Source organism: Pseudonaja textilis, chromosome Z (genome assembly GCF_049901715.1).
Source record: "Pseudonaja textilis isolate UNSWEBS1 chromosome Z, rPseTex1.2, whole genome shotgun sequence".
NCBI lineage: Eukaryota > Metazoa > Chordata > Lepidosauria > Squamata > Elapidae > Pseudonaja > Pseudonaja textilis.
In genome coordinates this window covers 42,295,993-42,321,154 of record NC_142008.1, presented here as the reverse complement: position 1 = coordinate 42,321,154, position 25,162 = coordinate 42,295,993, and the positions used below count along the sequence as shown (strand labels likewise).

Genomic DNA, 25,162 nt, shown 5'->3' with positions numbered 1-25,162 from the left:
GTTACAACTATTACAAGTTATGTATATAAATTTTTATTTGTTTCATTTGTTTGTTGAGTTTGAATCCTATTAGCCATTTTGTTAAACAAATAAAATATGCAAATTACCACTCAATAAGAATTTTTTTATAAAAGCATCTCCACTGGCAACAAGGGTAAGGATGGGATGGGTTTCTCAGGAGTAAAATAAATAAATATGCCAAATAATTGTGGAGTTAACATATTTGGGGGAAAAGTTACAAATACTGTATATTTGTTTTAGATTTTAAGATACAAAAATTCTATATTGCTTCATTAAAAATATTTCTAAAAATTTAAATATTATTTTAAAATATTAGCAAGTTAGGGATAATTTATTTTTTATAATAAAAAAGGATATGTTTCATGTTTTAAGTTTTGGTTGTATTTTGACAAAATGCATTACATTTAATCTTTTAAAATTACTAGATCACCCTAGAAAAGCTACTGTATTTAAACATGCAATTCATCACACTATTTGAGGCGGGAAGGAATTGGAAGTATTATTTCAGGGCAAAGGTTAATAGCCAACTACTGGAAATGTTTTATTGGACATAGGTAATTAATAAGGATAAGTTGACACTCGAAACATAGAAGTGAGAAAAAGAGCAAAATACTTTGTAAATGGGTAGATTTTGTTGTGGGTTTTTTTTTTTTCTGGATTCACTTTTTGAATCATGCAGACTGTTAAGAAATAAGAAAATTTGATAATATTAAGAATATACGAAAGGGTGTTTTATAGATAGATATATTTCATCTATTTATTTGATCAAATGTATCTTTGCTTTAATGTGGCATCATTACTTTAGTCCACTAAAGTTGAAGATGAGGCAGAATCACTTGTCAATTTTTTTTATTACCATTAAGTAATTCTGTCTTTCATATATGTAAGAGCTAGTATGGTCTAATGCACCAGCATAGAACGCTTCAGTGGATTTCTCAGAGTAACAACATTTTTTCTTCCCAAGCTTTTGCAAAAAGAACAAAAATTTTGGTCTGCTTTAATGAACAGAATAGACATTCCAACTTTGGGCTGATTTCTATCACCAAGAAAAACTTGCAAACAAGACTTCTTTTCTAAACTCCATTTTCATTTTTTAGAAAAAATTTTCAAGCAAAGGTTCTTGCGTGTATTGAAATTGGTGGTCTTTTTGTCTAAATGATATGTTCAGTATGTGTTGAAAAAATAGTTTTTCACTGGATAACGCAACTGTGCTGGATATTTGTCATCAAAGATTAACATGAATCAATCCAAAAGAAAAACTAAAGCACACTGTTCTACTATTCCATGGAACATTTCTACCAGAGAGTCTGCCACTAAAACTAAGATATTTATTAACTTTTTAAAAAACTACATACCATATTTATAATACTTAGCAGTTCCCAGGGTCTTTTCAGTGGCTGCCCATACCATTTATCACTGTGTTTTATCTACAATTTACAAACACCCTAAAATGTTTTATATTATCAATAAAAACTATATTATCAATATTTTTGATTTTTGCTAATGGTTGTTAAGAGTTTAATCTGTGGATTAAACAGGATTTGTTCCTGTGTTTTAATTTTTTATTACATTGTAATAAGACATTGGTCTTCATAAGTAGTATTTCAAAATAGGAAGTTAATGTTAACAATATTTTTAAACTATTCTATAGTTAAAGCATTCTAGCATTTAAACCTAAATTGGCATGGACAATTATGTATCATTTTTGTATTTGTCTTGAGGCATTTAGACTGATAAAGCTACACATTGGTGTTTTTTGTCATATTTGCTCAGTTTAAATATAAAAAAAATTAATGCTATTGATATAATTTAAGATGGCATGTAGGCAATTGCTAAACCGTTAAGGAAAAAAAATCTGTGCATCTATTTTAGAAGCAAATTAGCATTTACTAGAGTTCTCTTGGGACAATCTTTTGGCATACTTTGAAGCTTGCTTTCTACTAGAACATATCTGGATTAAAGCAGGTGCTTTTATACATAGTTTGCATGGATATATGCAACGTGATTCAAAAATATGATCCTGTTCATATAATACTTAAAATCATAATTTTCAAAAAAAAAAAATCAAACCAGAAGACTGAATTGGCTGGAACATTATCAACAGGTTTTGATCTGTCTGCAGAACCCTTCTGAGCACTTACCAAGAAAGAAGATAGTCTGCCCAGTAATGTTTCTTCAAATAGGTTCTGAATTATATGATTAATGTGAACTAGGATACATTATCTAATTCTGAATTAAAGAATAATATCATGATTCTTTTTTTTAAGTAATATGGGTATGGTTTTTTTCCTATCATACAGATGCAGATTTGTATTAGATAAAAATCAACCTTATAGATACTAGTAGACCAAACTCAAATTTCATGTTCCTTTTTCTTGTACATTTGAAATAATGATGTACTGCAATTTATTTCTCTTAACAAGTTCAAAATTATTCTTAATCTAGATATTTGTATACTAGGTTGGTAAAATTCATGACACTAGCTTCATATTCTGAGATTTTGCCTACGAAATGTCTATAGGATTCTCAAGAAGAGCAATGAAGTGAGATTGGGCAAAGATGTTCAATTTGTTCTCAGTTTATTCAGTTTGCTTCCAAGGAAAATGCTTTTGGGCACCTAAATTTTTGATAAAGTTATCTAATGTTTTGCTGATCATTGTCTTAAGGGCTGGCTCTGTGAACTCTTGCGTTGGAAAGAAGATCCCTCACCTGACAATAGAACTCTGTGGGAGAATCTGTCAATGATTCGGAGGTTTCTCAGTCTTCCTCAGCCTGAACGAGATGCCATTTATGAACAAGAAAGCAATGCAGTTCATCACCATGGTGACAGGCCTTCTCACATTATTCATGTTCCAGCAGAGCAAATGCAGGTTAGTTTACCTTGACCAATTCAGTTTAGGAGTAAGGAAAAAAAAAACAATTTATTCTTAAGAGAAAACCATTCGACCCAGGGGTGGGATTCAAATTTTTTAACAACCGGTTCTGTGGGGGTGGGTTAGTTGGTGGGCGTGGCTTGGTGGTCATGTGACTGGGTGGACATGGCTTGGTGGTCTTGTTATTGACTGGGCGTGGCCAACTCAATATCACTCACATCGAGGCATGCATCTCGTGGCCTCCTGGCCTCTCATGACTGTGGGGATGCTGCAACAGTCGTAAGTGTGAAAAATAGTCATAAGTCACATTTTTCAGTGCCATTGTAACTTTGAATGGTCACTCCACACAAGCAAAGTACCAGCAAAGGAAGGAAAAAAAAAAAACTCCGGAGAAGTTCCGGAGACAGGAAGTCTGGTCCTGCCAAGAATGTAATAAGGGTTAATGGAGAGGCAGTTTCTGTAATGTTTCCTTCCTGCCTTCCTTACAGGATTAGGCCAGTAATTTCTTCTAACAACCAGTTCTCCGAACTGCTTAGAATGTTAACAACCGGTTCTAGCGAATAGGTGCGAATTGGTAGAATCCCACCCCTGATTCTATCTCTTCTTGTTTTGTTAAATAGAAATATTTTAGTATGAATTAAAACACTCATCTTCAGTAGAATATGTGACTTTTTTTCTCAATGCAAAGGCATTTGTGAAAAATAATTTTAGAAGCCCTCTGTTGGCAGGTCTTCCATGTTGGATTTCCAAAGTTCTTTTTAAACTTAAAAAATAATGGGCACATGTAAAAATTGCTTTAAAATGGGCTCACTAATAGAATAATTTGAAGCATTTTTCCTTTGTACCACTTTTTATACCAGCAACTGTGTGACTTGCTAAAAGTGATAACTTTTTTTTTTTAATGGTGTAAGTCTCTCACATGTAGTCATAAATTCATAAATGCATAACGCTTAGCTATTTTAGGTGTCATAGCTTTAAAATAAGTTTGAAGATTTATTGAAGCACACAGAAGAGGAATAGATTTGGCCCAGTTTTCTCATCCTACTTACCCTCAGTTTGAAAGTTAGGATGAGTCAATGTTTGTTTGTTTTTCCTTTAGAGCCCCTCTCCCACCACCCTTGGGAAAGGAGAGCATAGAGGCGCTTTCTTACCTGGCCTGCTGACAACTGGACCTTGGCTGGGTGCTGCTCCTCAGGTGAGCTGGCACAGGATTAATGTGTAGGAGAGACATGGAGAGGTTTTAGAACTTGATCCAGCTGTTTCTTTCCGTTTATAAACAAATCAGGGTAAACTGTCTTTTTTAGGAATGGCTGAGGCTTCATTTTATTGTAACCCAGCCTACAATGTATTTAAAGGGCAAGTTTTAAATACAAATTATAAATAAATTGTGTCTTTTTTAAGTCCATTCTGTTTAAAATGTAGCTTTGGACTTTTTTTTCCCTATAAGTAATGGATTACTCACTACTCTAAGATTTTCAGTCATTTATTGTATTATAAAAGCTATTTATAAAGCTTACCAGAAAGTGATTTATAGAGTTTTTCAGAAGTTAGCATAACTGTGATATTAAAAAAAACAAAAACAAATGAAGCAATTGGACAGTGGTTGATCAAAATTGTAAAAGTGAAGTAGCTTACAATGAGTGATTTAGCTGAAGAGGGTAAACAAATAATTTACTATAAAGTGTTACTGCAAAAGCCTGGAAATCACCTATTTGAATACACTTACCACATGTAGAAATAAAAGGAAATAATTATGCAGCAATATATTTCCAAGGTCATCCAACCTGCTAATAAAATTTTGTTGACTTAAAATGTTTAAAAATGAATCCCTACTGAAATTAGTAGCTACCAGTTCTAATAATCATGGATGGCTTCATTATTTATTTAATTGTGTATTTTTATATCCCACTTCATACTCAAGGCATTCAATTTTAGCAGTATAAATTAAAACATAAATATCAGTTAAAATTATAACCAATCCAACTCAAAAGGCAAGATAAAAAAAATCTAGTATTGTCTGGCTTTGAGTACTAGCATATAAGCTAAGAAAGCTGTTCATATACACAAGTCTCTGCCCTTATAATGTATCGTACTAGTAATTATTCCCAGCAGATTTTATGGTTTATACACATAGAGATACCTGTTAATGTAGAATTTTTCATCAAAAATTGGAACTTGTGGTGCTTCAGTTTTTATGAGCCCCAAATAGTATAGCCAATAGTCAGCAATAATGCAACATGGAAATCATAAGTATTAGGCCAGCCACGCATGTCAAGAGTTATGTTAGTTGTCAAAATTGTTTAACTTGATGCTAAATGTGCTCTAGAATAATTAATTTCATAATTTTATATTTTATTATATCTATGTCCCAGATTTTGTCCATGTTTCTCAAAGTAGCTTCTTGGGTAGTGTAACATTGTTTTATACATACATACCCATGCACACACATGGTGGGAGAGAGACTTTTTTCCTTACAACTTTATGAGATATTTAAACTTCATAGCTGAATAGTTAAGGTTTTTCTGAACTATAGCTGACACTATCAAGCCCTTCATACAGGCAGTCTCTTATAATTGTAAATGATAATAAATGGTAACATATGGCATATGCAACTGTTCTTTTTTTAAAAACAAACTTAATTTATTAAAATATCTTTTTATTGTGTTCCCTATCAGAGAAAATTTCTGAGGTTATTGATTATATTCTCTTTGTTAATTGTTATTTAATATAAGACTAGTAGTAAACAAAATATGTTTTTCTTTTTGTAAAACGTATGTATTGTTTATTATAGAGATTTAACTAGCTAAAAGTTCAGGACCAATTTGCCAACTGAAGTGTAACATAAAACCAAGTGTGTTCTGTTTACAGTAATTTATCCAATACACAAGGTAGAAATGAAGTTCTATTACTTTTGAAAACTATGTACTACAATTGTGAGATGAGCTAAACATTGAATTAAATAATTAGCTTACAGATACTGATTTCGGTTCTTAGTAATAATTTGAATAATGATAGTTTCCATGCAAGCAAAGGGACAATGAAGCTGCCCAGTGACCATGCTCTGACACTTGGCAGCTTTCTTCATTGTCAATGTTTATACATTCAGAGTGAACATCTTTAGAAGAAAATATATTTCTGGGGAAGTTTGCATAGTTAGGCTTTCCCAGCAAGCATAACTTGCACTTTAAACCATTTTAAAGTATAGGCCAGGAGTGTCAAACTCAAGGCCAAAGGGCTGGATCTGGCACATGGGGTGCTTAGATCTGGCCTGTGGGGCTGCCCTGGAAACAGCGAAGGACTGGTCACAGTGCTTCTGCCAGCAAAAATGGAGCTGACACAGAGGGTTGCAGGAGGCCGTCACAGCCAAAAATTGAGCTTGCAAAGGCTGTGTACAGCCCTTCCAAGCTCAGTTTTCACTACCAGAGTGCCTGGGCTACCACAGGTGCCCCTGACGTGAGTGATATCAAACTGGCCATGCCCACCTTGGCCAAGCCCACTCTGGGCTTAATTTGATGTAAAACTTATTCTGATGCTAGAGATTTTGTGCTTCTCATTCATGATCTTCTTTTTTTTCTTCCATTCAATTCTGTCCAATTCTCAGAAATTGCCTGGACAAGTCCCTACAGACTTTTTATTTTTTTCAAAAATGTTGGACATTGCTTTTTTTCAAAGACTAAACTAAACTAACTAGCTCAAGGACACCCAGCTGTCTTTGTGCCTAAAGCAGGACTAGAATTCATAGTCTCCTAATTTTTAACCTGATTCTTTAAATATTATTATAAACTGGCCATTTTATCAATTTAAATACATAGGTTTTCTTCTTTTTTTCTTTTTTGATAAATATATAGTGCAGACTTGAATGCAACAATTCAGAAATGAATGCAGAATTTGGTTTATATTATGTACTGAAGTATTTATTTGAATTATATTTTTATTTAATGTATATGCCTCCAAACTCACTAGCCCAGGTGACTCTTGGAGATTACAATAAAATAAAAGCATAAGCGTAAAAAGATTAAAATCAAGATTAGAAAACCAATCAGTCTCCAACATCCACCATAGAATGTCTCTATCAGAACTCCAAGGCCCAGGTTTTAAAACCAGAAGACTTATGATCTTGCCTCCTAAGGCAGACTTAAGATCTTGCCACAGGAAGCAGGATGTTTCAGAAGTGAGAGCCAGGGCAGAGAAGTCTCTTCTCCTTGACTCCATCAATTGAAATGCCTTGGCTAATGGGATCCAAAGAGGGCCCTTTCAGCCAATGCAAGTAAGACAAGTCAGTTCCATTGGGCAAGACAGTGTCTCTTATAACCTGGTCCCGTGCCATTAAGAGCTTTAAAGGTAATAATCAAACCTTGGCCCTGGAAGCAAACTGCCAAATAATGCAGCTTGCATAAAATGGTGTTACATGTGCCACCCAAGGAGCCTCCAGAACTGTCTGTGCCATTGCATTCTGTACTACCCATGTTTTCCCAAAAATAAGACCAGGTCTTTTTTTTTTTTTACCACCAAAAAAGGCATCAGGTCTTATTTGGGGGAGTGTGGATGTTGTCCACTGACCTCACTTGTGTGCATCGCCCTGGATTCCTTTCAGTATCAGAGGCCAATGGGAACTTCTTCTGAGGCCGGCAAGGCCAGTACATCTTTCCTGAAGGCCTCTGCAGGCAATAGCAGAGCTCTGGATCAGTTCAGAGCTCTCTTATCAGCTGCAGAGGCCTTCAGAAGAGCTGTGCTGTCTGCAGAAGAAATGGGCTGGCAAGGCAGGCATCAGGGTGTGCGAAGTCTGGTTGCAACTATCCAAAGGTAAGTAGTAGGGCAGCTCCACCACCACCCCATCCCCACCCTAGCATAATTTTTGCCCATGCACCCTGGAGTGGGTGGGGTCTCAATTAGGGCTTATTTTGGGGGTAGGCCTTAAATTGGGCATACATGTAAAAATCAAGCTAGGACTTAATTTCAAGGTCATATTTTCAGGGGAAAACGGTAGCTGTAGTTTCCAAATATTCTTCAAGGGTAGCCTAATGTAAAACATATTGTGGTAATTCAACTGAGAGTTGACTAGGAAATGAGGGCAGGACATCATGATCCACGAAAAGATGCAGCTGGTACATAACAAGAAGGCTCTCCTAGCCACAACTGCCACTTGCTCTTTGAGCTTTGTTATGAGTCTAGGAAAAAACCCAGATTACACATGGCATATAAAAATACAAAAGTACCTATAACATTTTTTTTAGAAACATAATGGAGCACTCACTACTTCTAGAGGCAAGCGGTTCCACTAATAATTCTCACTGACAGGAAATTTAATTCCAGGTTGAATCTCTGTTTGTTAAGCTTCCATCCGTTACTTCTTGTCTTGCTTCAGGTACATTGGAGAATAGATTGCCCCTCCCACTTCTCTGAAAATGCCCCTCAAATATTAGAAGACTGCCATCATGTCACCCCTAGTGCTTTTCTTCATTAGACTAGACATTTTTAGTTCCTGCAACTATTCATTGTATAATATAGCTTCCAGTCCGTAATCCCTTTGTTGTTCTCTGCACTTTCTAGAGTCTCAGTATTTCTTTTTGTATCATGCTGGCCAAAACTGGATGCAGTATTCCAAGTGTGGTCTTACCAGTGCAGTATAAAGTGATTCTATCACTTCATATGATCTTGATAGTATCCCTCCATTGATGCAACCTAGGACTGCACTGGCTTTCATGATAGCTGCAACACATTGCTGGCTCATACTTAAGGGATTGTCCAGTAGGACTGCTAGATCCTTCTCAGTTACTACTGAGGCAGGTATCACCTACTCTGTATCTGTACATTTTTTTCTTGCCAAAAGTAAGTGTAAAATCTTACTTTCCTCACCATTCAACCTTACTTTCCTCATACTGTATGAACAAAGAAGACCTTTTTGTTCATACATCATTTTGTTGAATAAGGATTCCTTCTTTCCTCTTTTAAAAAAATGTGATCACACCCAGTCATTTGGAATTCCTTGTTAGAATCAGATGACATTTGCAAGCAAAATAGTTCCTTCAATGGAAAATATATAGTCCTCAATTTATGATTATTCATTTAATGATGCTTTAAAGTTACAACGATGTTGAAAAAAGTGACAATACTTACAATACTTCCTCAAAGTTGCAACTGTCATACCACCCCCCACAAACACTCGGCAAACAGTTTTCATTTACAACAATTGCAGCATCTTGTGAGTGAGTGATTCCAATTTGCAACCTTCCCAGCCAGCTTTCAACAAGAAAGTCAATGAGGAAAGCCAGATTTATTTAATGACTATGTAATTCTCTTATTGACAATATGATTTGCTTAATTACTGTAGTGATTCACTTAACAACCCCAATAAAATGGTCATAAAGTTGGGTCCAGTCACTTGATGACCCACATTTCTCTATTTATCTACTACAAACATACTGCAATATATAATAGGTAAGAACCATAATTAAAAAATCAGGCATGATCTACAGACTCACATACTTTTCTCAGACTCCCTTCCCTTTGTAAATCCAAATATTCCCTGATTCATGTCTATACAAATGGTGAGATGTCTCAGTACTTTTCTGCACTGTACATGCGTACTCTTTGATCTTTGATAATCTGGAACGAAAGTGCTGTTTTTTATTACTCAAACATATAAAGTGCCCTGAACTTTTTATGCCAAAGTAAGTAAGTATCATTCATGGATATTTTGATTATAATACAGAGGTCAATTTATGAACTATTGATTGAAATATTGATAATGTTTAGTTAACCATTATTAGCATTAACATTTTTATCAACATGCTATCTGTATTTAGTCTTTATTTCTAAAGACTACTACTTTATTAATATTAACATAGTATTAATATATTAGTATAGTATTAATACTACTCTAATAGTATTACTTGGTATTAATGCTATTAATAGTATTGACATTACTATTAATATTAGTCATTGGTATTTAATATTATTAATTAATATTAATTAGGAATATTAGATTATAGACTGTATAAATTAGGAAAGACAAATTTATGCAAGAAAAAAAAAGATGGTGAAAATGAAAATCAGAGGGATAAGCATTCTATTGCAAATCAAACAGTGTTATGGTTGTTTCTAAATAATATAGGTGAAAACAAATCTTTTTATTCCTTTTTTAATAAAAGTGTCTTTCTCAATGTGTGTTCTTAACCTTTTCTTTCATTGTCTATCAGCAGCAGCAGCAGCAATCCCAGCAACAGCCATCCCAGCAGCAGCCTCAGCAGCAGCAGCCCCCACCCCCAGGTCCCAGATTACCCCCAAGGCAGCCAACAGTAGCATCACCAGCTGAATCTGAGGATGAAAATCGTCAAAAGAATCGTCCACGAACAAAAATTTCCGTAGAAGCTCTGGGCATTCTTCAGAGTTTTATTCAAGATGTAGGCCTGTATCCAGATGAAGAAGCAATCCAGACTCTGTCAGCTCAGCTTGACCTACCAAAATACACCATTATCAAGTTCTTTCAGAACCAACGATACTATGTCAAACACCATGGAAAGCTGAAAGATAACTCAGGCTTAGAAGTAGATGTGGCAGAATATAAGGAAGATGAGTTACTTAAGGATTTGGAAGAGAGTGTCCAAGACAAAAGTACGAACACACTTTTTTCAGTTAAATTAGAAGATGAGTTATCAGTAGAAGGGAATACTGACTGTAACACTGTATTGAAAGACTGATAAAAATAGTATTTATTCAACAGCATAACTGCTTACTAATAAAAAGAAAAATCCATCCTGTATACTGTCATCAACCTCTTTATTCATTGTTTGGCCTATGAATCTTCCAAAACTTGCACAAAATTTGAAAAAAATTAAGGCTAATACAGACTGCACTAAATATTTTACAAACTGCTTCAGCGATAGAAATGAAGCATTGAAGATTGTTTCATATTAATTTGTGTTCACTGGGTACATCAACATGTATCCAATAAGCATGATATCTGTGGGTTGTTTTTCTTCTTATTGTTGTTATTATTCTAGAGCTTTCAGACAAGCATTATTTTGTGACTTATTGTTTTTATTTTTTCCCAGTTATTGTTAACACTCCACACTTGATCTATGAAAGCTTAACATTTATTTAAGTAAAAGATAAAAGAGTTAGTTACTCTTGCTCTATTGTATGTTACAAAAGAACTATAGACTGTGAGATGCAGTTTAAAGTTCACATATGCCAACAAATGCCTTGTATTATATGGCACTGCCGTAACTCAGATTTTTTTTCAAAAGTAAGAAGTCACTGTATCTTTTTCATTTTCATTTGTTATATGAATTTTTGAAAACAAAATGTGAATCATGGTTTTTCCCATTATTTATTTGTAGATTTTTAAATATCATGTTGTAATTAATTTTAGAAGTTTCCGTTAAATGTAATATTGCTTCTCTTGTTACCATATTGGTTTTTTTTCCTATTTATAAGTGTATTTTGATGGGCAGTAAAACAAAGTGTCTTAAAAGTTTTAAATAGAAAAAATGTGCTTTACACAGTTGCCTATAAAAAGTGCTCTATGTTATCCAAGCAATTCATACTATAAGCTTCACTCTTATTGTTGTATGCAATTTTTACTATCATGCAAATAAGCTTAGGTAAATCAAACTAATAGATCACCTTAGAAACTTATGCAATTAATGTGAAAATAATTGATGTTTGCAATGTGTCTTCCTTTGGTTTACAATCAATTTTAAAGCTACAGCTGTATAAATTTTCTGTATAAAGGTGTATTTCTTTTTTATGAGTTTATTGCTATGAAAACACCAGTTATTTTGTTACAGCTGGCTGTTTTTATAAGTGTATCACAATTTTCTTTATGCAGAAATGTTCTGACTAGGAGTGGTTATTGACTGTAACTACACAATTAAAATTGTTTGTATGGTATGATATGATAGGGTTTGTGTGCATTTGTGTATCTTACAGAAATAACACCAAAAAGTGTGTTGGATTTTTTATTAATTATCTTGAAAGATCATTTTCAATCACCTTAGTAAGAATTTATATTTTGGATTTTAAATTATCCTAAACTATGAAACTGAAAAGATGCTTTTCTGAAACTCAGTTTTACTGTAAAAATCATAACCTGTCTCGACTTGATTTTAAAAGTTGCCTGGCAGACAAAGATAGCAGGATATTATTGAGTCAAAAGGCTATCAGGCAAAAACATATTTACAGTTCCTGGCAGTAATGCACTTATAATGAATGCAGCTGGTTTTGTTTTACAATATTTGAATTTATGATAACACTGTTTCTTACACTAACATATACACATTTTAAGATAACCATTAGGAGACACAAACAAAAGAGGAAGGATATATTACCTTTGCTAGGTAAGTTTTTATTTAATAACATTAATAATGATGTTGGTAAAAATAAATTATACGGTTTTGATTTCACATGGATTAAATGTTCAGGCTTGTAGGAGCTGATGTGATGATGCAAAAGAATACTAAGGAATATATTATTTAAAAAATAAAAGCATATTAAGTCTTTATAAATTCCATTTAAACATTTAAATGGAAATTTAAAGCAATTATACTTCATGGTTCATGATTATTACGGAGTTTATGACTATAATAATTCTTGAAGAAGTTAGGTTTTTGGACTATGTAATGTTTTATACAAAGATAAGTAGTTTCCACTTCTGTTGAAACTTATTTCCAATTAGCCAGTAGCATTGGATTACAACTCCTACAATTTTTACGATGGCCACAAATCCAAATGCTTGAGCATTAGATTGTGGAAAATTAATTTAGTGTTACAAAAATAAACAACACAAATATATTAGTATATTTCCCCATTTTTTGATTGCCATAACTAAAATAGAAATGGCAAACCTCTATATCACGGGTGTCAAACTCACTGCATCACGTTGCCATCACGTGACCTTTCATGACATTTTCCCCATTCATGGAGCTGGGGTGGGCGTGGCCTGCATGTGACACATCTGGCTCATGGGCCACTAATTTGATACCCCTGCATTATATACTTTAGATGAACTATAATTTAATGTGTCATCTTAACCATGGTTTGTTCAAACCAACTGATAGCTTATGATTTTAAATTGGCTTCTTTTGCTAAATAAGGTGAATTAATTTGACATTGGAATATAGTACAAATCATAAAACAAGGAAAATACATTTACAGTTGTATGTATTTTTTGACAACTTGACTGTGGCAATTAGGTTTCATTAAATGAAATTGTGTTTCATGGGGGTTTAAGATAGGTCTTCAATAGCCTTTTAAAAGTTCAACTTAATTTCAAATTATTATTAAACAAACAGTCATAAGTTAAAGGCTACCTGTACTTCCTTTCTCAACTTTATGCCACTAATGGTCAATAATTTTCCATGAAATTTTAGCATTACAATTTCTTGGGGTGGATGCTAGAAACTATTACAGCATGTAGCAAGTGGTATATATTCTGCAAGTTGCTTTAAGCCTGAATGAAATGTTCTATGACTCAGGAAAAAAAACACAGCTGGTTGAAAACTAGCCATCAGTGATGTGCTCCTATGCAAATTGCTTGGAGGTCTCATTTAATCCTATTTAGTGACTGTTTTTACAATTTACTGGAGAAGCAATTCATTTAAGGTTAAAAAAAAAGGTTGCTTGCATTGAACAATAAAATAAAATCATTTTTAATACTGAGAAGGCTGATCCATTCTCTAAAAAACAATTCAGTTTTCAGTTCATATTTCTTTCTCATGTATGTAATTGTAGGCTATAACTTTCCTGATGAGAGAACTCCAGCTTGAAATAATTTGGAGGGGAGGGAGATGCAGATGACAGCTTAGCCAATTGTAATTGGTAGAAACTGTTGCATAACACTTCAGATAGTGGTTGACGGCCCAAAATGGAATATAAATGTTTTGTCTTGAAGATTTGCAGGGCAAGACTTCCATTTCTTCACTGTACTATTTGATTCAGTTTTTCAACAATTAACATAGCAGTGATGTAAATACATTGTCAGTACGAATGTTAAATCTGAAAATTATTACTGATTTAATTTTGACATAATACAAATGGATCTTGACTTTTGGCCTTCTATGATATGTTATTCCAAAGAGTTGCACCATGTTAGATATATCTTGGGAATATTGTCCAATGGCTGGAATCCAGGTATGTTCTTAACTCTCCTACCTCTAACCTTATAGCTCTACAAAGTGTTCTAAAAAACACCCTTACTTAAAGAAAATAGTTTACCAAGAGGTGATACAAAAATTTAATCAAAAAGATAATGCAGTTACCTAATGCAAAACTTGGACTTTCTATGTGAAATACTCTAAATTAAAATTCTGACCAATTTCTTAGCTGGACAAAATTCCCAAATGTTTTTTAAAATCATTTTAATTGCTTTTAAAATAATAACAGGAAATAAACCCCAAAACAACAAAACACAAAAATACATGCTTTAAAAAGTGAAACAATTGAATAGAAAAAAAAAGTATATTATGTTGTTATAGTAAACAGTTATAGTTCTATATATAATTACTTAATATAAACAAATGTATGTTTGTGTGTGTGCATTACACTTTCTATCACGCTTTTTTAGCCAGTATTTTGTATATATGACTCCCATATTTCATTATGTTGATCCATGCAAAGTCCATTTCTATAGGCAGTCCATTCATAAGTAACAAGTGTAATCAGATCTGCAGTTCATTGAGTAAATGGGACCCTACATCTATCTTTCCAGCGTGGGAATATCCATTTTTTTCACTATAACAAGTGCACAATCAATTCACGCTGCCCAGTTGTCAAATTCAATGTAATAGGAATGTAATTCAGGAAAAATATTATCTTCTGAAAATGAAAGATTTTGTTGCATAATCACATTTACATAGTCCACCACATTCTCCCCAAACCTAGCAGGTATAGGACATGGTAAAAGCACATGTTTTAAAGAAATATTGTCTTTCTTACAAATGCAACAAAATGCTATCCTAAACAATCCTTTTCTATACAGATATTATGAAGTCCAATAAATTCTAAATATTATCTTTTGTTATATAGGTTGCAATTTAAGATTTATTGAAATCTTGCTATAGAAGTTAAAACTATCCCATTGTCTTGGAATCTCTAATTTTTTATTTCACTTATCTCTTAACATCTGCATGTCAATTAGATTCATTGATAATAAATATCTATAAGAACTAATAGTAGGTTTTTTTCAGTTTAAAAGATTTAAGCACATTCTGATATCTCAGTTATCTCAGAAGCTGAAATCACTGATGGTCCAGGCATAATTGTTAACCTATTGTAGCTGTAAATAACACCACTGAGTTATATCAGATGATCATATTTTCTCTCAATACAGTATACGTATCTGTTAAAATACGTATATGTTAAAAATCCATCCTCATCATCTATCGATTAATCTAAAGTCAATATCCCTGCTTTCATCTCATTTTTCATATCACAATTTCCCCCAATTTTTAATGTTGTATTGCTCATAAAGTCAATTTACCATGGGAAAAAGTATCTAATCTGTTTTTATTTGACCTTACATTCCATAGTTTTGCCACTAGATGTAATTGTTTCTGGAGAAGGGAGGGAGGGAGGGAGGGAGGGAGGAAGGAAGGAAGGAAGGAAGGAAGGAAGGAAGGAAGGAAGGAAGGAAGGAAGGAAGGAAGGAAGAATTGTTGATGCTTTATGCCAGATTTTTACAATGAAACTTAATGAGGAAGCTGGTAGGAAATCAGAAGTCACTCATTTCGTCTGCATTTTTGCTCATCTTTGATTCTTCTGTTTCTCTGTTTAAATAAGACAATAACTATAAAAGAATGATCCAATGTCCACAGGTTGTACAGTGACTTCTTAATTCAAAAATCAAGGAATCCTGTTAGATTTTACATATATATTAAGGAAGGCTTTACCAGTTTGGTAACAGACAATTTGCTCTATTGCTTAAGGTACTGATCTAAGAACCAGGAGACCATGAGTTCCAATCCTGTCTTAGTCATGAAAAACTTTGAGCCAATCATTCTTTATCACCCCAACCCATTTCACAGGGTTGTTGTTGTGAGGAAAATAGGAAGAAGAAAGAATATTATATTTTCCACCTTGACTTATTTATAAACAATAATAAAGGTGGCATAAAAATAAATAAATTAGTATTGAATGACACATTCTGTTATGACAAGAAGAAACAAGTCACTGATGTGTTGATTAAACATATATTAAAAATGTAGTAATATGCAGAGAAAAAATATATGACCACGTATGTGACATTTATGTGATATAATTAGCCTTGCTAAGGTGCCAATATTTAATATCTAACTCCTTGCCCAAGTCTTCAAAAAGAAGGATTGTACCTTCTACTATGTAAAGCATTGCTTAGTTACTGAAAAGAAAATTATTACAAGCCCACATGTATACTGAAATTTCCATGATTTAGCGGGGGTGGGTGGGTCACAAGCAAATACAAAGAGTTTACATTTACATAGAAGTTTTCCAAGTAAATTGCATGATATTGGGTATTGTCCAGCATGAGCAGAATCTTAAAATTGATGCTTTTACATCTCTCAATTTCCAGGATAATATAGTGAAAAATAAGTCTCCAAAGATGAGAAGGATTACTCAAATTTTCTTATTAGCCTTTCACACCAGAAATGTTGCCATCTAGAACCACATTTGATTGATTGATGATGATGATACCCATTCAGTTGTGTCTGACTCTTGGCAATTCTGTGAGCCAGATCTCTCCATATCTTTCAATCTTGCACTGGAATCACAATTAGCCTATCATTTGGAGCTTTAAAGCCTGACATCATCATCTTCTTCTTTCTGGGAAACTGTCTGGCATTTTCTTTCAATAAAGACTTGTTAATCTATATTAAATATTTATTTATATTTTTTAACTAAAATTGAAAGAGAGGGTGAAGGCTAAATTTCCTAGTCTAATTTACCTAGTGAGGTTGGCAGGTCATTTAGCAATTGAAGCCAGTTTGAAGGATAAATTTCATATTTCTGCTAGGTCAGCAATTTTATATTGAAGTTCTCTGAGAATTCTCAGATGGGTATATCAAGATATTGCTAGGCCATCGAGATATTATAGAATATCTTCTTTTATTACTTCCACTTACTGTATCAAATCCAACTGACAATCTTTCATTGACAAGTATGCAAAATATAGTATTAGTCCATAACATTTGCCTCTCAGTCTAGAACACAATATCAGAATCATCTTTTAGGATTTAATCTAGAGTTATCTCCCTTCTGATTGTCCTGAAGACAGATTGTTCTAAAAGTCAGTCATGTAGACTATTTGGTATTAATTTCTTGTAATGATCTAGTCAGAATGAACCCATAATAACTGAAGTCACTTATTATTAAAAACAATTACATCTTTATGTGCCTCCCTCATTTCTTTCACCATCTAATTTTTTGATCAGATAATGATAACATATTCTTAAATCTAATTTACCTTTGTGGCCTGATATTACTACCCATTGCAGTTCAGTGGAAAAATCCAGTCCTCCAACATTTGCCAGTATACTATTTATATTGTCTTTAATATAAAGATTACCATCTCTCCCACATAAACTATTCTTTCTGTAGAGAAACTATTCTTTCTGTAGAAATAACTATTCACTCTACTCCACCAGGTTTTTGGAATACTACTGTATCTATATTCTTGATCATAATCAATCACTCTATCTCATTTTAATTCAAGAGTCTTCTGGTGCTGGAAAGAAATGTTTGTATACAACACCCAGAATTGACACAAATTTTTCTCCACATTTTTTTATTTTTTATCTCAAATCCATTCATTAATTCACTGTCAATATAGCCCTTTTCTTTATATTGTTTTCTTTAAGAAGGAGTACTATTTCAAAGCAACAATCACTCCGAACCTGTCATCTTTCCATCAATTTGAGCGAAACTCTACTCTATCAAAGTTGTGAGACAGGCCAGAGCCCAACTTATAATATAAAGATTGAATTAATGTCAATTGAATTAAAGGCCCCAAAAGTAATATGATACCTGCTGAACTTTCAAAAAGTAACTTTGATTGCAGCACTACCACGTTGTTTTATTTGTTTACTTGTTTATTTGTTTAGAATAATAAAATATTCTAAATCCCTAAACACTGGAATTATTCTATCATTGTCCCAGTTTTCAAGAAAAGTGCAGCAAGGATCCTTCTAATTACCATCTGATTAGTCTCTAAGCAATTCCAATAAATTATATGCACACTTTGTTTTATGAGTTTCCAGACTGTCCATAACATGAACAATTTCTAATTGACAAATAAGCAGGCTTTAAGGAAAGCAAGTCAATGATTGGCTAAACAGAATATTTCACTTTTAAGTAAAGAAATGCAGGCATGCTTATTACCACTCCCTATATATCACATTCATTGATTTCAAATGAGCCTTTAATTTATTCCTTGGGAAAGAATCTAGTAGGAATTACTTCATTTCTCTATATATTAGGGATTGCTTTATCTAATTAGAATGCTGCACAAAATACAGTTACACAATTTTGATATACTAGTAACATCTACCCCTTTGCAGATATTTTAATCCAGAAAGGTGAGAGAAAGGGTGGCATTTTTCACCCCTTCTCAATACTCAGCCATTGATTTTATTTTTTCTTATTTTTATAACTCTATTTACTTTGCATTTTTTCTTCTTTTTTCTTGCGTGCAATTGAATGGTCATCACTTTAGCCAAGACCAATTCCATCCCCCTCAAACTTCGTAATAGAAGAAAATGGCTGTGCTTCTCTATGTTGATGAAGCAGTTAATCTCTTTCAAACTCAGGCTAAGAATATAGTGGGCTGTTTTCAACATAAATAAAAAAGCAACCTCCAATTGGTATAAAAGTTGAATATTGCATTGATGAATAGATGTAGATGAGAGATTGGGTGGCTAGCTTTTCTTCATTTTTTTTTTGTCTTATTGTTTGTGATTCCATCATTATTGTCAGCCACCCAGGATTGTGTGCAACAAAGTAGGTGGCAAGAGATAGAGATACAGATAGCAGAGAGAAAGAATGAGGGAGGGAAGGAGAGAGAGGGAGGGAGAGGGAGAGAGAAAGAGAGTAGAGAATTGTTCTCTCAGATATCATAGAGCTCTCAGGTATGTGCTTAGAATAACTTAAATCCAGGGGTGGGTCTCTACCAGTTCGCACCTATTCGCTAGAACCAAAATTCTAAGCAGTTCTGAGAACCAGTTGTTAGAAGAAATTATTGGCCTAATCCTGTAAGGAAGGCAGGAAGGAAACATTCTGGTGTTGCTTACAGAAACTGCCTATCCATTAATCCTTATTACATTCTTGGCAGGACTAGACTTCCTGTCTCAGAAACTTCTCTGGAGTATTTTTTCCCTCCTTTGCTGGTATTTTGCTTGTGTAGAGTGACCACTCAAAGTTACAATGGCACTGACAAAGAGTGACTTATGACCATTTTTCATACTTATGACTGTTGCAGCATCCCCACAGTCATGAGAGACCAGGCGAAGAAATTCATGCCTCGATGTGAGTGATATTGAGTTGGCCAATAATATGACCACCAAGCCACGTCCACCCAGTCATGTGACCACCAAGCCACAACCACCAATTAAGCCACACCCACAGAACTGGTTGTTAAAAAATTTGAATCCCACCCCTGCTTAAATCCCTTAAATGTTATCCAATTTAGAGTGTGGTGTTTCAAGCAAAGTCCTTTTGGCCATGGGTTTTCCAAGAACCAGAGTTTCAGTTCAGCAGCTTTCTAGCATAGCTCTCCAGATAGGATGAATTAGGCCACTAATTCTGGCAGAACATAAAAGGACATTTTTCACACCAACAAGTGACTTCTATGTTACTTGCCCAGTGTCCTTCTTTAATAACTTCACATGCAAATGAAGGTTGCTGTGGTACTGAGAATAACTTGTTTGTTTTCTACTGTTGAAATGGAACATTAGCCTCTTAGGACAGTCATGTATCTTTTAGATATATTATTCAGGAAATTTGACCTTTAATTCCACCAATATATATTTCAGTTTACAATTCAAATGTTCCCAAATGTTTAGGTGTGTACACACATGTGTTGGAAGAAATATACTTCTGGGTTCAGTTCCAAGTGGGAAAAAAGACACTGGAAACATTGAGCCTATTTGGAAAGATGGTTTAATGGTAGACAGCAGGACCACATGGTTTGAAGCTCCAAAGAAGGATGATCACATGCTCCAAGGTGAAGGAAAAGAGAAAGAAGGGCTGATATGCTGAGAGTGCCTGGGTTTTATAATCTTTGTTGGGATTTGAATTAAAGCTTGTTTGTAATTGGTTGTCAGACTCCCGTGGGGTCTGGCAGGGGCAACTCTGTACGCTTTCTTGAGTTCCAGGCTTGGTTGAGCCTTACTGGAAGATGATGCATTGAAAGGGCTCATGGGCAATTGCTATAGATCTTTGTTATGTAAAGTATTCTGGCCCAGGCCTTAATGGCCCAGCCACTAACAAAGGTGGGGGTGAGCATCTGCTTCTGGGGTGTTTCTACTCTTGAGTTTCTACTATTTTTAGGGGAAATATTCTACCTTTTAAATATTTCCTAGAATATTTCAATTTTCTAGGAGAGGTGTGGGTGCTAACTTCTTACACATGCAGAAACATATATACTTGCTATGAAGCTTAATGCTTACTATTCAGGCTTTTTAATACTTTATGAAGTAATTTTATGGCCCTGTTATTAGTTTTTAATATTTAGGATTTCTTTTTATTAGTAGTTTCTATTAGTATTCTATTTTCATTTACAACATTACAGTGAATTCTTTCTTTTAGTATTCCTGATTTTTAAAACTTTTATCTTCTTTATTTGAACCTTGTAACTTTTTATATTAATTGTATAAATTGCTGGTCAGTGACCATAGCAATCAAGATTACGATTACAAATTATACTAATAAATCCAAACATATGATACCAAACTATACATATGTAAGAATTTTACTGATTGCATTATCATCATTAATCCTACGATTAAAAAATTAAAATAATGAATCTTGGCAACAATTTAAAGTAATGGATTTTACTTTTAACTTGCCTGCAACGTATATCTATTCCAATTCCCTCACATTACTTCCTTTTCTTGCCACTCCTTCTTCTCTGCTACTGGCCTAGATCTCAAATAGCTCTGAATTTCGTGAAGGAAACTATTCAGTTCCAGGCATGTGCCAAGTTTAATACAGCTACAGTATTAAAATGATGATGGTCATGATGGCGACGATAATAATAATGTAGGCAAAGTGTTAGATCTGGGAGGATGGTTCAAGAATGGAGGCAAGACTCAGATAGCAACAACAGCTCTTTATTAGTGACTTCAGATCTGAGCAACTAATCCCAGCCACAGCAGCCCCTTATATAGGGCTGGCTGTGGCTAGGCAGCCAATGAAGGCGATTTGAGTTTGCCGCTCTTGGCAGGGCCAATCGCGGCAGCCCATTGACTGGCCAATCACATCAGTCTATGGCGACCAATCACGATCAGCTATCAGCGGGCCAATCAGGTTTGCAGGCTTCGAGCCTGCTAGTCCGGAACACAAAGAAACCACATTTTCATTCTTATGGCACTTTCATTCATACGGTAAAAGTATTAGACTAGAAGTTTAAAAAATTGGTTTTAGTCCTCCCTTAGCGTAAAAGTAGATGGGTGTCTTTAAACCAGTCATTTTTCTCAGCCCTAGATTAGGAAATTGGAATATGTGTGTGTGTGTGTGTGTGTGTGTGTGTGTGTTGTGACTGGGAGGTTTGAGCCTGCTGTGCGCTCTGATGTGTCAGAAGACACAGGTTCGAGGGATGAGGAGGGTTTGGCATTGGGATTTGAGCCTGCTTTAATGGGAGATGCAGATGTGAGCCAGAAGGATGAGGAAGTGTCGGAATCATCATCCTCTCCAGAACCTTCCTACTCAATTATGCTTCACGTGTCAGCAGATGATTTACAGAACATGCTGGAGTCCTTGGGTAAAGATCAAGCCGATGAATGTTGGGTTGATGTAAGGACTAGACGTAGGCTGAGACGTCAAGCACAAATTGAAACGAAACGTCAAATCAGGGACTGAGTAGAGAGACTGACACGCCCCTTCAAGGAATATAAGGAGGAGTGTTAGCTTGGAATCCCCGTTCAGGTCAAACTTTGTTATTTACGTTCTCAGTTTGGAAAAAGTTTTCTGTTTGCCGTTCGGCTCTGATTTATAGTGCTGCTCGTTATCTGGGTTTGCAGACAGTTTCTGGGAAAGCTGCCAACAACGACTTCAGCCAGAGGAAAGTTAACTCTGTTGTTCCTGATATTGTCTGTTTGTGTTTTTCCTTTGGACATTTGGACTCTCACCTTGTGACCACAGGTGAGACAGAACATTTTTTAACCCGAACCCTCATCCCATCTTCTAACCAAGATGGACAAATCACAGCTAGAGCAGCAGCAGCTGCAGATTAACCAACTTCTGCAGGATAACCAGGTATTGCAGAAACAAGTCACCCAGATGGTTAACCATCTTATGCTAATGCAAGCTCCTGTTACTCCTCCTGCCCCTCCCCATAGGAAATGCCTGGCAGCTGTGCCGGATAAATTTTTTGGACAGCCTGAAATGTTCCCAGCTTCTATGGGGCAGTGTCAACTATTTATGTCCTTACGGCCAGAAGATTTCCCTGATGACCGGGCTCGGGTGGGGTTTGTTATCAGTCTCTTGTTGGGTTCAGCTGCAAGATGGGCCACTCCTTTGTTGGTGCAAAATAGTCCTTTATTGAATGACTATCAGGGATTTTGGCACCATTTACGTTCTATGCATGAGGACCCCATAAAAACTCAAACCGTAGCCAGACATTTAAAGGACATTCATCAGGGGAAACGCCCTTTGCAAGAGTTTATTGCAGAGTTTTGTCTGCTCTGCATGGACTCTTCTTGGAATGAGGCAGCCCACATGGACACTTTTCAGGAGGGTTTGGCAGAAGAAATTCAAGACGAGTTGGTGCATGTGGAGCCGGCTCTAACCCTGGATGCGCTGGTGGTGCAATGTTTGCGCATTGATGCCCAGCTTCAATGGTGCAAGACTAGATGCCCAGTTCTGGAGCTGCCCTCCCACTCACGGCCGCAGCCTCCTGTACAACCAGTACCCCTGGTATCCCATAGTGCCGTGACCAGGACCGAGGAACCGATGGAGTTGGGTGTACTCCACCCTCGGTTGTTGGCACAAGAACGCACACGGAGATTTCAGGGAGGCTTGTGCCTGTATTGTGGGGGGTCGGGACATTTTGCCAGTTCCTGTCCTGGTAAACGACAGGGGGCACGAAAGCCAGTGCCCGAATCTAATCCTGTACCATCAGGAAACGGGGCAGACCCGGCCTCGGGGAAACCCTAGGTCGGGCACATATCACACAACCGCCTGAAGTAGCGGAGGTGAACTCTGATCCTCCCCGACATTTGCTTTTGGACACGGAGGTTTTCTTGCAGTCCTGGTCGGAGGGGATTCCTGCGGTTGCATTGGTGGACTTGGGGGCTACTACCAATTTCATGGACCGGGCTTTTGCAACACATTATGAAATTCCCTTGGTTGCAGTGGAGCCTCCCATTAAGGTGGAAACCATTGATGGGTGGGAACTGCGGTCTGGGCCTATTCGTTTTGCTACTCAGCCGTTATGCCTGGTCATTGGGGACCATGAGGAGGCGATTAGTTTTTATATCACCTCGGACCTCCATCTCCCCTTGGTTCTCGGAATGGCTTGGCTACGGTTGCATGATCCTTGGGTGGCATGGGCACAGAACGCCATTTCATTCCCGAGTCTCCAGTGTGTGGGCAATCTAAAACACATCTGTGCTGGTCAAGACATCGCTGCCCCCGCCGTCTCTATATCTCCTGAACTATCTGACTTCTCAGATGTTTGTAGTGAGAAGGAGGCGGATTGTTTACCCCCACATCGACCTTATGACTGTCCTGTGAACCTCCTGCCAATGCTCTGCTACCCAAAGGTTATTTGTATTCAATGTCTGAGCCCGAATTGGCCGCTCTTCGAGATTTTCTGGACAAGAACTTGGCCCAGGGGTTTATCAGACCGTCGTCGTCTCCTCTTTCTGCTCCTGTCCTTTTTGTGAAAAAGAAGACGGGGGATTTGCACTTGTGTTGTGACTACCGCAGGTTAAACACCATTACGGTGAAAAATAGTTATCCTTTGCCGCTCATTCCAGAGCTGATGGAGCGATTACGAGAGGCCACTATTTTCAGCAAGCTCGATCTTCAAGGGGCTTACAACCTGGTGCGGATGTGCAAAGGAGACGAGTGGAAGACAGCATTTGGTACTAGATATGGCCACTTCGAATATACTCTGATGCCTTTTGGGTTCACCAATGCCCTCGCGGTCTTCCAACATTTCATGAACGATATTTTTAGGGACATGCGTGACCGGTTTGTGGTAGTGTACCTGGGTGACATTTTGATCTATTCTAAGTTCACTTTTGCCAAGTTCGCCAGGTACTACAACATCTTTGGGAGCATAGACTATATGAGAAACTGGAGAAATGCCTCTTTTTCCAGATTTCCATAGAGTTCTTGGGACATATCATCTCTCCCAAAGGCATTGCCATGGACCCGCGCAAGGTGGAGGCTCTGTGTAGTTGGGAACCCCCTCTTCAAGTGAAAGACGTACAACATCTCTTGGGGTTCGCTAATTATTACAGGTCCTTCATCCCGGGTTTTGCCAAATTGATGGATCCCATCACCCAGCTCCTTCTCAAGAAGGTTCCATTCCAGTGGGGGTCCCCACAGCAACAGGCCTTTGAGGCCACCAAGAAAGCCTTCATTGTAGAACCAATCTTGAGGCTTCCCGACCCCCATCGTCCATTTGTAGTGGAGACGGATGCATCCAATGTGGCCATTGGGGCGGTGTTGTTACAAGCCCCAGCGGATGGCGCACCTCTTTTTCCATGCGCATATTATTCATGGAAACTTACTACTTCCGAATGTAATTATACAATTTGGAAGAAAGAGTTGCTGGCCATTAAGGCTGCGTTTGAGATCTGGCGACACCACCTTGAGGGGGCTCAGCACAAGGTGGAAGTTCGGACGGACCATCGTAATCTGGAGCACTTGACCACTGCTCTGAAATTGAACCAACAACAGATCCGATGGTCGTTGTTCTTTGCTAGGTTCAATTTTTCGGTCACGTACATCTCTAGTGGTCAAAATAAAAAAGCAGATGCCCTGTCCCGCAAACCGGAATATCTGTGTCCTGAAGCACCTCTTCCTCCATGTACGGTGCTGCCACCGGAATCTTTGGCCATTATCCA

General features: G+C 36.2%; 1 protein-coding gene across 12 annotated transcripts in view; it reads left to right on the top strand.

Moving 5' to 3' along the window:
* Positions 1 to 11,792, top strand: part of SATB1 (SATB homeobox 1) — a 107,191-nt gene extending 95,399 nt beyond the window's left edge. For 6 of the 12 annotated variants that reach the window (XM_026708137.2, XM_087916605.1, XM_026708138.2 and 3 more), the window contains 3 exons: positions 2,688 to 2,891; positions 3,994 to 4,089; positions 10,094 to 11,792. In XM_026708137.2, coding sequence (XP_026563922.1) covers positions 2,688 to 2,891; positions 3,994 to 4,089; positions 10,094 to 10,594 — 801 coding nt within the window. In that variant the 3' untranslated portion in view covers positions 10,595 to 11,792. The remainder of the gene's footprint in view (positions 1 to 2,687; positions 2,892 to 3,993; positions 4,090 to 10,093) is intronic. The other 6 variants (XM_087916610.1, XM_087916612.1, XM_087916609.1 and 3 more) reach the window with 2 other exon arrangements.
* The last annotated feature ends 13,370 nt before the right edge of the window (positions 11,793 to 25,162 follow it).